The 14,198-nt window shown below is 67.5% G+C and overlaps 2 protein-coding genes across 2 annotated transcripts; both read right to left on the reverse strand.

Annotated features, from left to right (window-relative positions):
- Positions 1-4,419: 4,419 nt before the first annotated feature.
- Positions 4,420-6,211, reverse strand: TNNI2 (troponin I2, fast skeletal type). Its single transcript, XM_052661668.1, has 7 exons — positions 6,189-6,211; positions 6,009-6,015; positions 5,443-5,484; positions 5,225-5,353; positions 4,992-5,081; positions 4,714-4,890; positions 4,420-4,606 (listed from the first exon to the last, which is right to left on the reverse strand). Exons 1-7 carry the CDS (start codon positions 6,194-6,196, stop codon positions 4,511-4,513), a joined length of 549 nt encoding a protein of 182 aa, XP_052517628.1. The 5' UTR covers positions 6,197-6,211; the 3' UTR covers positions 4,420-4,510.
- A 1,992-nt stretch (positions 6,212-8,203) lies between these two features.
- Positions 8,204-10,375, reverse strand: SYT8 (synaptotagmin 8). Its single transcript, XM_052661707.1, has 8 exons — positions 10,276-10,375; positions 10,009-10,175; positions 9,539-9,637; positions 9,244-9,411; positions 9,012-9,179; positions 8,821-8,926; positions 8,594-8,727; positions 8,204-8,491 (listed from the first exon to the last, which is right to left on the reverse strand). The coding sequence occupies exons 1-8, from the start codon at positions 10,367-10,369 to the stop codon at positions 8,204-8,206; spliced, it is 1,224 nt and encodes a 407-aa protein (XP_052517667.1). The 5' UTR covers positions 10,370-10,375.
- Between the last annotated feature and the right edge of the window lie 3,823 nt (positions 10,376-14,198).

The raw sequence follows: 14,198 nt of genomic DNA on the forward strand, positions 1-14,198 counted from the left end.
ACAGGAGAGCCTGGCGTGCTGCAGTCCACGGGGTCCCTAAGAGTCGGACACGACTGAGCGACGGAACGAGAGCCTCAAGGAGCAGAGCTCTGGAAGGAGAAGCCACGAGGAGGGGGAAGGCCCCAGGCTGGCTGTGAAGGATTCCGGGTGGAGGGTCCACGATACCACCCCGAGAGTGCTATCACCTTCGTATCTGAGGTTATTGATATTTGTCCCAGCCATCTTGATTCACAGTGGGGAGAGGCCATCTGGGGGTCTTCCCCAGGCCCCCCAGGACAATGGAGGACAAAGGCCAGGAGTCTGGCAAGGACATTGGTGATGGGGTGGTCGGGAGGTGGGGCCAGACATGAGCAGAGCCTTGGGGGCCCAGTGTGGACAGTGGGCATGCAAACTCCTGCCCCAGCTGAGGATATCTCCCCTCTACACAAGGTCATTATGGCCCAGACTGTGTGCCCTCAGCCCCGAGGGCTCACTGAAGGCTTCTAGGCGGAGTCCAGGAGAGAGAGACTTCTCGGCCTGGCGCTGAGGCAGGTGTGTCATGGAGGAGTGCCTGGGGAAGCTGGGAGGACTCCCAGAAGGAGTCAGAGCTCTGTCCTCACCTGTCTGTCCTGTGAGGCAGGTATACTCACCTGCAAACCCATTTCATCATTTTGGGTAAACCAAGGCCAACCAGCTGTGAAGGGGAGTGAGTGGAGGTCAGGGAGGAGGGTGACAGGAGGCCCAGGGCTGGAGCTGGAGGGGGAGCAGGTCTGGGCCCAGATGAAGCTGGTATTTGGGGACCAGAGGGACAGATGTGGACAGGTTGCCAGGGGCTAAGCTAAAGGGGTGAAGCCCCGTGGGCGCCCCAGGTGGACGCTCCCCTGGCTTTTCCTTGGTGAGGTGAGGGTGCAGATGAAGGGGGAGGGAAGCCTGTCTCACAGCTGCAGGGAACGCAGGGGCCACAGCCCATCCGAGTCCACAGGGCTCTGTCCACTCCCGAGTGGACCCCTGACAGCGTCCCGTCCCCGAGGCTGGCACCTCCCGCCCTGCCTTGCCTCCTTGGCCCACCGCACTCACCCGACCTGCTGAAGAAGGGTGGGCCCGGGACCCTCCCAAGACCCCTGTCCGGGTCCCCCACCTCCCACCATCAAGGGACAGACTTTATTTTCGGGGGCTCCCAAATCCCTGCAGATGGTGACTGCAGCCGTGGAACTGGAAGGTGCTTACTCCTTGAAAGAAAAGCGAGACAAACCTAGACAGTGTGTTAAAAAGCAGAGACATCACTTTCTCGACAAAGGTCTGCCTAGTCAAAGCTGCGGTTTTCCCAGTAGTCATGTACTGATGTGAGAGTCGGACCATAAAGAAGGCTGAGTGACGGACAATTGATGCTTTCAAACTGTGGTGTTGGAGAAGACTTTTGAGAGTCCCTTGGACACCAAGGAGATCAAACCAGTCAATCCTAAAGGAAATGAATCCTGAATATTCATTGGAAGGACTGAAGCAACAGTACTTTGGTCACCTGATGCAAAGAGCCGACACATTGGAAAAGACCCTGATACTGGGAAAGAGAAGGGGGCAACAGAGAACGACGGCTGGATGGCATCACTGACTCGATGGACATGAATTTGAGCAAAGCCAAGGGATAGTAAAGGACAGGGAAGCCTGGCGTGCTGCAGTCCATGGGGTCTCAGAGTCAGGTACAACTGAGCAACTGAAGAACAACCATTTTGCCATTGTTTAAGAGTTTTCTTGGTTTGACTTTTTTTTTTTTAAAAGGTTTAATTGGGAGGAAATTATTTCAAGCAAGCAGAAAAGTTTTAAGACTGACCCTCAGAGGCCCTGCGCATCCTCACCTCCGCCACCTGCCATCTCTCTGTCCCTCTTCCAGCCTCCTCTACTCCTAAGGACTCACGGTCTCTTTCCTAAAACAGGAGCAGCCCTCTCCCCTGACCACAGTGCAGACTCAACCTCAGTCCACCGCTGAGCTCTCACCGGCCACCACATGCCTGCCGACCACCTCCCCTCAATTGCTTTGCTCTGTCTTCGCTCTGCCCTTTTCCTTTCTGGCCCCAAGACGGTCCTGGCTCTCTGTGCACCCATGCCCCTGTGCTCAGCCGTCCGCCCCTGAGCCCTGGTCACTTCCGGGAGGTCGGTGCAGGGACCAAGACCCCGGTGTCTGGGCATTCCCCAAGGGCAGGATGGAGTGAGCTGCAGGCCCAAACCCATACACACCCCGCACCAGCCGGGAGCATCCAGCCAGTCTCCTCCAGCCTCACCCGGCTCCCCGGCCCAGACGAGCCAGGTTCCCCGGGACTTGCTGTGGCTGCGTCCCTCCCTGACCTCCAGCATCACCCCCGGGTGAGCACGTCCCCGGCACGTCTTGCTGCCCTCCTCCTGTCCTTGGGGCTCCTTCCCAGGCAGCGTCCACCTCGGACGCTCCAGGAGCCGCTGCCTCCCTCATCTGTTGCCAGGGCTGAGACCCCGTCTTCAGCCCGGACCCCTGCACCCAGCTGTCTGTCTGGGAGCAGCCACATCCTCCCCCCGCAGAGCCAGCCCTGCACCCGCTCTGGGCACAGGCCTGAGTGCCCCGTCTCTCTGGTCCACTGCTTCCTGGGGGCTCTGCTTCTTGAATCTCTCTCCACCCACTGCCGCTTCCCCCCCCACCCCGCCCCCAGGGGTGACAGCCTCCAGCCTCGACCATTCTCTAGGCCGCAGAGAACTTTCTAGAAGGCAGAGCCCTCAACACTTGCCCGCTGCTGGACTACGTGCTTCCCGGATTGGGCCCATGTCCACATAGCTGCAGGGACGCTGAGGTCACCTGGGAGCGCCACCCTCAGGGGGTGGCAGAGGGGTGTGGAGCCAGGCCGAGCTGCGTTGGGTGGGTGTTTGCCCATTCGGCTCGTTTCCCGTGGTCCTCTGTCATGCCGTTTGTTCATTGGAAAACGCGACAAGTACCCATAAGTCAGGGGGCTTCCTAGGTGGCTCAGACAGTTAAGAATTCGCCTCCAATGCAGACGTGGCTTCGATCCCTGGGTTGAGAAGACTCCCTGGAGGAGGGCATGGCTACCCACTCCAGTATTCTTCCCTGGATAATTCCATGAACAGAGGAGCTTGGCAGGCTACAGGCCCTGGGGTCGCACAGAGTTGGACCCAACTGAGCACACAAAAGTCTACTGTGCTGCCCCAAGCACGACGTCACCCCCACCTGCCCCCCAGCCCAAGGAGTCACTCTCTGGAACCTCGTGTTTGACATTTGCTTGCAAGAAGATCATTCCCCAAACCCACCGAGTTGGTGGCGCCTGTGGGGGCTGCATCCCTGGGGAGCCCCGCCCCCTTAACCTGCACAGTTGCTGGGCTCACTTTGCGGGTGGGGGGCAGGTACCGCCTCCGCCACTGGGAGCTCTGGCCACCGCAGCCCACTCAGTCCTGGAGCCCACTGCCTGCTGCCTGCCCGCGCTGGGCTCCGCACTCGGCGAGCCTCAACTGGAGCGCCGCCTCCCGCCGCCGGGAGCGCTAGGACTGGGCCTGCCCCGAGTCACAGGGTAGCCGAGCAGGAGGGCCCGCAGGAAGGTGCCTGCAGGAAGGTGCCCGCAGGAAGGTGCCCGCAGGACGGAGCCCAGGCCCTGTGCCGCAGGGCCAGGCGGCGGGACAGGCCAAGGCCTTGGGCGGGCTGACGTCCCTCCCTTGACGCTCAAGGCTCCGGGCCCCTGCACATCAATCGCGGGGGCCTCCCGAGGGCAAGGGCAGGGTGGACAGCCGCTCCATCACAGTGGCGGCCTGGCCTCCCCACCAGAGATCTGAGCGTGGGGCCTTCGCGGACCGCGCCATCATCCCTCAGAAGGAGGCTGAAGGCGGCCTTGCTGTGACAGTCCCATCTGGGCCTGCCAGGGACATTGTGTCCTGATGTGGGGGGTGGCAGGGCCGGGGCGGGCAGGAAGGAAGGCAGGCCTCCCGCTGGGCCCAGAGAGGGGCTGCCTGATTCTGTCACCAGTCTCTGAGGGGAGACAGACCCCAGCCCCTCGAGGCCCCCAGGAGTCTGGTCCAGGACCGCCCCCCAAGCCCCTCCGGGGGCCTGGGGTCTGGGGAGGGGCAGCTGGGGAGAACGGGCTGCCTGTGCAGGGAGGGAGGCCCCCCAGGCCCCCCCAGGCCCCTGCGTGTACCGGGGCCTCAAGGACAGTGTTTCTGGCCCCGAGGGGGCCTCTGTGACGCCAGCAACAACAGACGCGCGCCCATCTCCGGGTGTCGCTCTGCAACGCCCCGGCCACCCCAGTGGGTGGGCGAGGAGGAGAGCTTTTGGCCTGGAGACCACCCGCCCTGACAGCAGGGACCCCCAAAGCCCGCGTGTGGCTCCCCCACGCCAAGCCCAGGCACAGTCTCGGGGCCTTCCCAGGGCGGCCTGTGGATAGGGCGGCGCCAGACCAGGGCAGGGAGGAGCAGGCGTGGGGATTGGAATCCTTTATTGACAGGCGCCAAGTCAGCCTCAGGGCCCCCCCAGTGCCAGGGGCGCCGGGCGGGACTGGGGGTGAGGGGCCTAGGACTCGGTCTCGAACATCTTCTTGCGGCCCTCCATGCCTGACTTCTCCTCGATGTTCTTCCTCCAGTCGCCCACATCACGCAGGTCGCGCTCCTGCAGGTGGGACAGGACTCAGGCCGGCGCCGCCTCCCCGCCGCCCGGCGTCCGGCCCCCGCAGGCGGGCCCTGAGGCTGAGCCCCCCGCCGCCGGGGGCGGCCTACCTTCTCGGTGTCCTCCTTCTTGACCTGCTTGAGGTTGGCCCGCAGGTCCATGCACACCTTGTGCTTGGAGCCCAGCAGCGCCTTCAGCATGGCGTCGGCCGACATGCGCACGCGGCGCAGCGGGGGCCGCTTGAACTTGCCCCTCAGGTCGAACAGCTTCTGGTTCATGTCCTCCAGCTGCAGGGCGGGCAGCGAGGCTGGGCGGGCGGGCGTCGGGGACCGGGCCCCGCCGTCAGGGCAGCCCGCGCCCCGGCCCACGCGCCTCCCCCGCCGCTCACCTCCTTGGTGCTCTTCTGCACCCTCACTTCCATGTCATACTTCTCCTCCTCGGCCGCGTCGATCTTGGCGTGCAGGTGCCTGCAGAGCTCCTGGCGGCGGAGGTCGCGGGTGGGCGAGCGGGCGACCCCCACGGCTGGCCTCCACCCACCCTGACCACCCCGCTCGTCCTCCCGACCCGGGGGTGGACGGGCCAGGCCAGGAACAGGGCCCACGATGCGGGGGCCCTGGGTACCTGCACTTCAGACATGGAGCCGGGCAGGTGCAATGGCGGGCAGTGTTCCGACAGGTAGTTCTGCTTCTCCGCCTCCCGGCGGCCCTCCTCCTTCTCCAGCTCAGTGGCCGCAATCTGCAGCATGACGCTCTGGGGGTGGGGTGGGGGCAGCGGGCAGTGAGGGCGCGGCTGGCCAGGCCGCTGAGCCCCCGGGCCGCCCTCCCCGGGCCCTCACTTACCTTCAGGTGCTGCCTGCGGGCCGTGATGGCCCTGTTGCGTTTCTGCAGGGAAGGGGAGAGGAGGTGCCGTCAGGGCCGGCCGGTGGGGCGTCCTGGCACCCCGCACCCTTCCCTGCCCACTCGGCCAGCCCTGCATCCTGCCCGAGGCACGGCGGGGCCTGGGCCTGGTGGGGAACACGGGCCTGGGACACGGGGCCGCGTGGTGACCCTTTGCCGGGGCGGCCCTTCTGGTGGGGAGGCCTGGGGTCTGGAGAAGAAACTTCGGACAGGGAAGGCGGGAGGAGGGCAGGGGAGACCCTCGGGCCCCGGGGGTGGGGGTGGGGTGCAGCCAAGAGAAAGAAGAAGCGACTCCCCAGTGACCAGGCCGCAGCCCACTTCCCCTGGCCCGTGGGAGGGGCCAACGGAAGGCCACTTCCTCTGTTTCTCAGTGTCTCGGAGGGTGGGGTGGGGCAGTTTCACCCACAGGGTGAGAGTCAGTCTCCCTGGGCCTTGGAGCTCCAGCTTCAGGCCTGTCCTGACTCGGGGGTCCCATCCCCTCAGTGTTTCACCCCCAAGCTGGTACTCACCTCCTCACTGTCCCAGGAGGGCGGGCGGGGGGTAGGGGAGAGAGAAGAGAGGTTAGGGCCGTGGGGCTGTGTGATGGGGTGGGCGGGTACATGGGGTGGCCAGGTGGGGACACGCAGAGACCCCCACCCAGCACTGGGGGATGGGGGCCCCAGGGGCAGCAGGCTGGGGGTTACACTTACTCCCCCATCGTGCACTCCTGAGCTGATAGCCTGTGGGAGAGAAAGGTGAGGGGTCAGGACCCCTGCCCGCCTGCCCTGTACCCGGTGGGGCCGGGAGAACACCAGCCCACCCCCCGCCCCCACCTCCTTCAGGGGCACGTCTTGGAATTCCCCAGGGCGGGGGGGGGGGGGGGCCAGTAAGAGGAGACAGGGTGCCCGAAATGTCCCCGCGGGCCTGGAGTTGCTGCAGCTGTCCCCACGGGAGGGTGGGTCTGGCCAGCGCAGGTGGCCGCCTGAGCCGCCGGTTATTTTTAGCCCTGCTCCTTCGGCTTCTGGCCCAAGTGCACAGAAGACGCTGCCCCCCAGTAGGGCCTGGGGTCCCTCACGCCGCGAAGCCCCCTTCCCAAGGCTCAGAGCCGAGGCCTGGCTGTCACCGTGCCGTCCGGGACCCCATGCCATGCCAGCCCCCTCCGGAGGCGTCTCCCTGCAGCCCTCTGCTCTGCAGAAGCCCTCAGACCCTGGACCCCCACCCTCGCCCTGGAGAAGTCCCTCTGCGAGCGCGCTCCAGACGCGCCCATGCTGGCCTCAGCGGGCCGGGCCGGCCTCACCTCGCGTCTGGGCAGTGGCGCTGGGACCGAGGTCAGGCCGGCAGTGGCGAGTCGGGCTGGTGGGTCCGGGGGAGGGCTATAAATGGCCTCCCCCGGGCTGGGCCCCTGCTCAGAAAGGGCATGGAGTCCTCCTCAGACCAATGGGGGCACAGGGACCTCCCCACCTGCCCAGCTGCCTGGCCTGGCCCCGCCACCGCCGCCACTGCCATCCAGGCCAAGAAGTCTTGGGAGGGGGTGCTGAGGCTGGGTTGGTCTATTTAGGGCGAGGTGACGACTTCGAGTCGCCTCCCTCGCATCTTGCAAGGAGCCCGAGGACAGCGTGACGGCCTCAGCAGCCGTGGTGCCAGCTCAGGGGCCAGCCGAGGGGACACTCCTGCCCAGCCCTGTCTGCCCAGAGTCAGGGTCCACTCTGGGTCGCCCTCGGCTTTCCCAGGCCTCTGGGCCCCCCAGGAAACAGCAGCCCGCTCACACTCTGCTGCCCACAGTCCCCTCTAGCCCAGTGGGCAGCTTGGGCATGAGCTGCTCAAGTGCTCCCTGCCTCAGGCTGGCCTGGGGCAAGGCCGGACCCCAGACACAGCCTCTGCGGCCTGCAGCAGCACCGGGGGCTCTGGGCTGAGGGTAGAGTGACTGCCCTCCAGGGGTGGGACCCCATCTTCCTCTCAGAGCTGGACGGGAGGTCCCAGATGGACGTGCAGCCTTGCCCGACCACCCTGCCCGTGGGCTGGCTCCCCGCACAGCTCAGAACACATTCTTCAAACTCAGGATTTCGGCACCACCCGCCTGGGAACCTCTCTCTGACCCGAAGGGGCCCAGGGCCCGCCTGGCTGCTCAGGCAGGCCCAGCACACTACCCTCCTCACCCCAGCCCTGGGCCTGCGGCCCCCCGCCCTGGCCCCCGCCCAGCAGAGGCATCCGGACGACCATGACTTGGCATCCTCCGAGCTGGGGCTTCTCGGCCATGGGGAGGGTCAGGGAGAGCTAAAGCCGTCCAGATGTGTGGGGATTAGAGCTGCTTTCTGGGCCAGGCTGAGCCCCCAAAGGCCCCAGGGTGGCTTCTGCAGACATCTACTGCCCCCTGCTGCACGTGCAGGGGAGGCCCCGCACCATCATCCAGTCGGTTTGGGGGCTTTGTTGGGGACTGGGGTGGCCCCAGGAATTGGAGTTCCCTCCGCTCACTGTCACCACCCCCCCCAAACATCTCGCTCTTGCCCGGTGTGTCCCCAGGGGCCTGTCTCTAGCTCTCCAGTCACAGATGGGGGCCCCTTCTCCTGGATCATCCCCAGCGGGCCTGGAGGGGCCCCTTTGCCCTCACTCAGGGGTCAGGCGCAAGTCAGAGGCCTGGCTGAGCCACGAGAGGAGACCCTCTCCCTGTCCACGGGAGGGGCTGTGGCGGTGTCAGGAGCCCCTGACCCCGCCGGGCCTGCAGAGCTCAGGAAGGACACACGGTGGAGGGGAGGCGTTTATTACCGCGGGCCCTGGGGCAATGCGCACGGGGAGGCCCAGGCTCAGGGCTGCCCTGCAAGGCCAGGGCCTGGTCCACCTCCCTGGCTGGCTGCAGGCGGTGCCACTGGGCGACGGGCCGCCGGGCCTGGGCCAGCATGTCCGCCCAGTGCTGGAGAGGCTGTCCAGAGGCCCGGGCGCCCAGCAGCACCTTGCCGACAGGCTCGGCCCGCAGCTGTGGGCCCCGGGCCCAGACGGCCAGCACCAGATCCACGCTCTGGGTAGAAGCAGGCAGAGGTGTAGGAGGAGGGGGAGAGAGACAGCGGTCAGTTTGGCCCCGAGTGAGGTTCTCTCCCGCCCCCTCTTCCAGGCAGCCCACCTGGATCTGGCTGAAGGGCACGAGGAAGGTGAAGCCCTCGTTGAAGTAAGGGGTGGCCGTGCCCTTCCTAGCCGACGTCTTTCTCCTTTTCCACTTCCTCTGGTTCAGCATGAGCTGGATCTTCACATAGGGGTCTGGGAGAGCGAAAGGGGTCAGAGGGCCTCCCAGGTCTGAGGGCTGAGCGCTGGGTTCCTCTGTCCACATGGGGAGGTGGGTCCAGCTCTCACCTGCCAGCGCCGGGCTCAGGCCTCGGGCCTCCAGCACGACCACGGTCAGCCGGCCCGAGCCGGGCACGTAGCGGAGCGAGAAGCAGAGCTCCTCCGTCTGCTCAGGCTGTGGGGGGCACGAGAGGGCCTCAGCTGCCCCCCGAGCACACGGAGCCAGGTGGGGGGCGGGAGCCCGGGGCGGGCGGGCTTACCTCGGCCGCGGCGGGCGGGCCCAGCGGGTGCCAGAGCTCCAGCACGTGCTGGAGGTCCACGGAGCCCAGCGGCAGGCTGAGCACGCCCATCGGTCGGTGCTGGGAGAGGCGCCTGTGGTCCCGGAGCAGCACGCGCAGGGTGGTCCTGGGCAGCTCCGCAGGCAGCACCTGCGGGAGGGGTGTGAGCCGCCCGGCCGCCCCGCCCAGCCCCCCGGGCCCAGCCCTGACTCACGTGGAAGGAGCAGGTCTCCTCGAACACGGGGCACAGCGTGCCACGACGCACCTTCGTCTCGTGCACGCGCCCGGCGTCTGGGGACAGGCTCAGGCGGGCGTAGGGGTCCGCCGTGCCGCCCGGGGCCCTGGGCCTCAGGTCCGCGGCCTGCTTGAGGCCCACCCTGATCTAGCAGCCAGGGGGCTGTTTTAGCAAGGGGCCCCTCCCCAGTCAGCCCTGCGCCACCCGGCACTGGGCACCCGCCCTTCACTCATCACCCCTCCAAAATCCCACACATCATCTGGGACCCCCTCACCTCCTGGCTTCCAGAGTTGTACTCCAGGGACAGCTGCAGGCGTCCCCACTGCTGGGCCCCTCCAGGTCCAGATGCCACGTTACCCAACTCCGGCTGCACCTGGGTGGCGTCGCGAGAATGCTGACCGCTGTGTGGGCACCCTGTGCCCGTCAGAGCCCCCGCCCCGCAGGCAGCGGGTCCACGGCAGAGCAGATGTCCAGGCCATTAGAAGGCCACGCTCCGCTCGGCCCTGCGGGACTGGCCACGACACCCCCCAATCCGCCTCTCAGGCCACAGCCTTCCCCCGGAACCTCTGCAGCTCCTGGTGGCCCGAGCCCCTGCTCACCTTGGTTCGTCGCCTCCCCTGTGGGGAAGGCCCCCGCCTCTGCCCTGGGCAGACCAGACCACCCTGGGGGCGGAGCTGGCCCCCAAGCCTGGCCCCCGGGCTGCCCTGGCCCTGGCCCACAGGGAGCCGGGTGCCCGCCTCTCACCAGGTGGGTGGTGGTGGTGAGCTCGGCGGTGCCTGGGACCACAGCCTCCTTGTCTCTGGGCCTCTTCCTGCGGCGCCCACGGTGGCAGCAGCGGACGGTGCAGAGCAGGCAGGAAGCGAGGAGGATGCCCGCTACCACGGCGGCGGCCACGAGTGCCCAGCGGAGCCCTGGGGTGGCGCAGAGACGGCCTGAGAAGCCACTGCGGACAGCGACCGCCACCCACCCCCTGGGCCGTCTGCACTCTCCGCCACGGGCCCGCAGACTCACAGGGGATGGGGGTGGTGAGGTCCGGTGTGAGCCCAGGAGCGGCTGTGGTGCCCGCTGGGGTGCGGACACTGTGGGTGTCTGGAGGGTGCCCCATCTCCTGGCCCCGCTGCCTTGGAGCAAATGGCCCGGGCGGCCAGGTCACTCACGAGGGTGACCCCTGGGGACCTTGCCCACCATCCCATCTGCCCAGCAGCAGCCAGCTCGGTCTGCCCAGGCAAGGAGGCTGCCTGGGGTGACCAGCACAAGTGTTCCGAGCGGCGCCAGGTGGAGGGAGGTGCGGGCCCAGCCTCCTGGCCACCACCCCCTCCCCAGCCCCACCAAGCAGGCCCGGCCTGGGCAGTCCTTCCACTGCCTTCCTCCAGGAAGCCCATTCCCACCTGGCCGCTCTCACTGGGCCCCGGCCCCCTTGAGCCCACCACGGTTTGCTAGTGACTCGGGTGGGGCGTGTTTAATTGTCGGTCACCAGCCCCAGAGCAACTGGGGGGCTTGGGGTGGCAGCTCTGGGGGGCCAGGGCTCTGCTAGGGTCACGGGGGTGCAGGAGGGGTGGGAGTGGGGTCACACCCTCGGGGTCGGCAGGGGTCATCAGAGCATGTCCAGGCCAAAGGAGGTGCCGCGAGGGGCACGGCAAGGTGGGGGCAGGCAGGGCAGTGTGCAGCTGGGCGTGGCCGGTATTCCTGCCCACCTACCTGCCCCCCACCCTTCAGCAGCTCTGCTCCTGGGGGGACGGAGGGCCGGGCCAGTGCGGCCCACCGTTCAGGAGGAGCATACCCACAGAGACCCCCGCAGGGACCCCCACAGCCCTCACACTGAGACCTCAGGCCATGGGGGTCTGCCCGCAACAGCTTGTCCTGGGCTCCCCTCCTCCTGGGGGCACCGGTGGCCTGGTCATAGGACCCGGCCCAGCCTCAGCCCCCCAGGAGCAGGCAGGCGTCAGAGCTGGGGCCCCCACTACTGCGCTTCCCGTCCACCCTGCTGCAAAGTGCGGGGAGCGTCGGAAGAGGGCCCCGCCCAGACCTAAGTCTCAGCGTCCCCTGCCAGCACCGGCCCAGCCTGTCGGAGGAGAAGCCACAGTCACAGCGGGGTGTCGTGGCCGTGGGGGTCCTGCCGCACAGCCTGGCTATCTCCCCTTCTCCCCCCCGGCTGTGCCTGTCTCGTCCCCACAGGGGCTGTCCAACCGCAGCGGGCAGGGCCCAGCCCCAGGGAGCCACCCACACGAGGAGGGGGCGTCAGGCCGGCGGGGGCTCAGAGTGGAAGACAGGCTTGCCCTAACTCCCGCCGCTGCCAGCTTGGAGAGCTAAGGTTTGGAGCAAGGGGCCGCACAAGTCCTCTGTGAGTCCCACAATTGTGGAGCCGCTGGGCAAGGCCCTGGTGGTGGAGTGTGGGGCGCTCGGGGAGCTCACAGGCCCGGGCGGCCCCTCTGACCACTCCTATGCTGGCTGGAGGAGTGCTCCGGGTGGGCCGGCCAGAGCTGCGGGCCTGCAGGCCCCTGGAGCAGCCCTGTGGTGGACGCGGAGTCCCAGCTCCAACGTGGGGCTGAAAGCCACCTTTACCTGCTGAAATGTCAGAGCCCAGGTGCGTCCTGGGGTTAAGACAGCTTCCTTCGCTGTTCTCATGGTTGGGAACACGGGGTCGGTCGGTGATCACTGTCAGCCCAGAATCCCCATCTGTGTGTGTAGGGGGGGGGGGGTGCGTGTGCGTGTCTCTGTGTGTGCACGCCTTCTCGTGAGTGTGCGAGCGTGCGCCCTCCCCGCACCCCGCTTGGCTGGTGTCCTCCTCCTGTTTGACCGGAGAGCCGTGGACCTCGAACCGCCGGGGTTTGGTGAAGGCGGAGCCCCAGAGCCGCAAGAGGGGCCTGGGAGCGGACCCGAGAGGAGCCACGAGCGGTGGGGGCCCCGAGGCCTGGGCAGGCGCGGGGTCCCGCTGGACTGCCCGGTTCCCGCGGTGGTCAGGGTTCCGGCCTGCGCGCGGCCACCAGGTGGCGCTGTCTGCCCCGCCGGCCGCGCTGGGCCGCCAGCCTGCGTCCAGGCCCGGGTCCTGGGGTGCGCTCGCGGGGGCCCCAGGAGGGCAGGTGGCCCAGGGGCGGCCCCACGGGCCCTGCTCAGCCCTCCCTGTCCCCGCGCCGGCCTCTGGATGCCCTCCCTGCCTGGGCAGTGCCCCCCCGACCAGCCGCTCAGGAGACAGGAAGTTCCCCCTGGAGTGGACGTCAGTGGCCCTGCTGGGGAAAACCTCCCGGGTGCGGAGGCCGCCTCTCCCAGGAAGCGGGGGCTGGTGTCTCCCGGAGCCTCAGCCCCCGCCACCTCCTCCGCTGTTCCCTGCAGGCCGCCCTGCTCGCTCCCTCTGGGCAGGGCGGCACCCTCTTCCCCACCTCCCGGCACAAGCCGGTTGGTCCCTCAGCTGCCAAGCTCTCCTGCTTCGTGACCTTCCCACCGCCGCCCCCTCCCCGTCCTGCTTGGCCTTGGAGACCTGAGTGAGCCCCCCTCCTCCAGGAAGCCCTGCTCACTCCGGGCCCTGGGACCCGCAGGAGTGACGCTGGGCTCCACGCTGTGTCTCCATGCCAGCTCTCCCCGGGGGAGGGCCTCCCTGTCAACCTGGGGCCGGGCACCCACCAAAGCTGCAGTGACTGACCCCTCCACCTTTGGTCTAACTGGGATGCTTGATTCTTCCCGGAAACCAAGTTCCCGTGGGCCTCCTTCCAGAAGAACAGGATTCCCCCAGACATCGGGGGGCAGCAGGCCCGCCCGGCCACCACACACTCTCACCTGACGCCCGTCCTCCTGGCCTCCCCCTCGGCCCTGGGCGCTGGAAGACGGTGCCCGAGTGCGCAGCTTTGCTCAGCCTCCAGTGACTGGAAACTCTGCTTGGGGTGGGGCGGGGGGTGGCGGGGTGTGGGAGGCAGGGCTTTGGGGAGCCCCACCTCGGGGCCGGAACTGCTGGCCCTCAGGGGCCAGGAAACTCCCTTGGGAGGAGGGCCCCTCCCAGGACCCCACCCGCAGGTCGCCCCTGGGGCATCGCGGTTCCTCCCAAAAGCCCTGCTGGGGGTAGTGCTGGCCCTCTGGGGCTGACCTTCAGGTGAGGCAGTGGAGAGGCCAGGCTGCACGCGGTTTGTGAAAGGTCTGCACTGGGGAGATGTTCTGAGTCAGGAGGACGCCTGGGTTTGGAGGCAAGCGACTTTCTGGGTCCGCTGGAGCCGAACCCGGGGGCACTTGGCACCCAGCAAAGTGAGCAGGGCCAGGCGCCCTCCCTGGCGACTGCCCGGGCCTGTCGGCCCTTCCGTTGCTGGCTTCCAGAGCCCAGGGAGCCTTCTGGAGGCCACTCTATCCGAGCCTTTGGCCCTGGCTGTGGAGGCAGCAGGTAGAAGTCCTGCTCCACTATACCCTGCGTGCCTCCTGCTCCAGAGGGCCCAGCAGGGCAGGCCACCGGCGCTCCACTCTGCTCTGGCCAGTTTATCTGGTCCAGTCACTCCGGGTCCAGTCCCTCCCTGGGTCCAGCTCCGACAGGCCCACCCAGGTCAGGGTGTCTCCCAACCCATTACCAACCCACGGCCGGATGTGGGGCTGGTTAATGCTTAGCTAGCCCGCAAGGCTTGTTGGGCAGGACTTCCGGGACACTGGGCCCAAGTGCCAAGGCTGCTCTGGGGACAACACAGACGGGATGCGTGCGCATGCGTGGGCACACGTGTGTCCTGGCTGGTCAAGTGTGGCTCTGGGGGCACATGGCGCTTGGGAGTGTGCATGTCCCTCTGGGCACGTGTTCCCCCATGTAAGGCCTGGGTCCCTCTGCCTGTCCCACCCGGGGATGCGGGCTCGGAAGGAGCAGCGAAACAGCTCTGGGGCCCAGAGGAGGCCTGCTGGAGCTCCTGTGCGGCAGGGGGCGAGGCGCGTGGGTGGGCGTGATGGGGGCGCGGGGGTGCAGGGGCCCGCCT

The sequence above is a fragment of the Budorcas taxicolor genome, chromosome 25, assembly GCF_023091745.1.
Source record: "Budorcas taxicolor isolate Tak-1 chromosome 25, Takin1.1, whole genome shotgun sequence".
NCBI classification, from domain to species: domain Eukaryota; kingdom Metazoa; phylum Chordata; class Mammalia; order Artiodactyla; family Bovidae; genus Budorcas; species Budorcas taxicolor.

Excerpts from the sequence above, each read along its gene's own strand:
- TNNI2 (XM_052661668.1), bottom strand. Across the intron at positions 5,354-5,442 it reads CCCGCAGGCAGCACCTGAAG|AGCGTCATGCTGCAGATTGC; the intron begins GTAAGTGAGGGC and ends CCCCACCCCCAG. Across the intron at positions 4,891-4,991 it reads TGCAGAAGAGCACCAAGGAG|CTGGAGGACATGAACCAGAA; the intron begins GTGAGCGGCGGG and ends CCCGCCCTGCAG.
- SYT8 (XM_052661707.1), bottom strand. The coding sequence starts at position 10,369 with ATGGGGCACCCTCCAGACACCCACAGTGTCCGCACCCCAGCGGGCACC. Across the intron at positions 10,176-10,275 it reads CCTCACCACCCCCATCCCCT|GGCTCCGCTGGGCACTCGTG; the intron begins GTGAGTCTGCGG and ends GCGCCACCCCAG. Across the intron at positions 9,180-9,243 it reads AGGAGACCTGCTCCTTCCAC|GTGCTGCCTGCGGAGCTGCC; the intron begins GTGAGTCAGGGC and ends CCCCTCCCGCAG.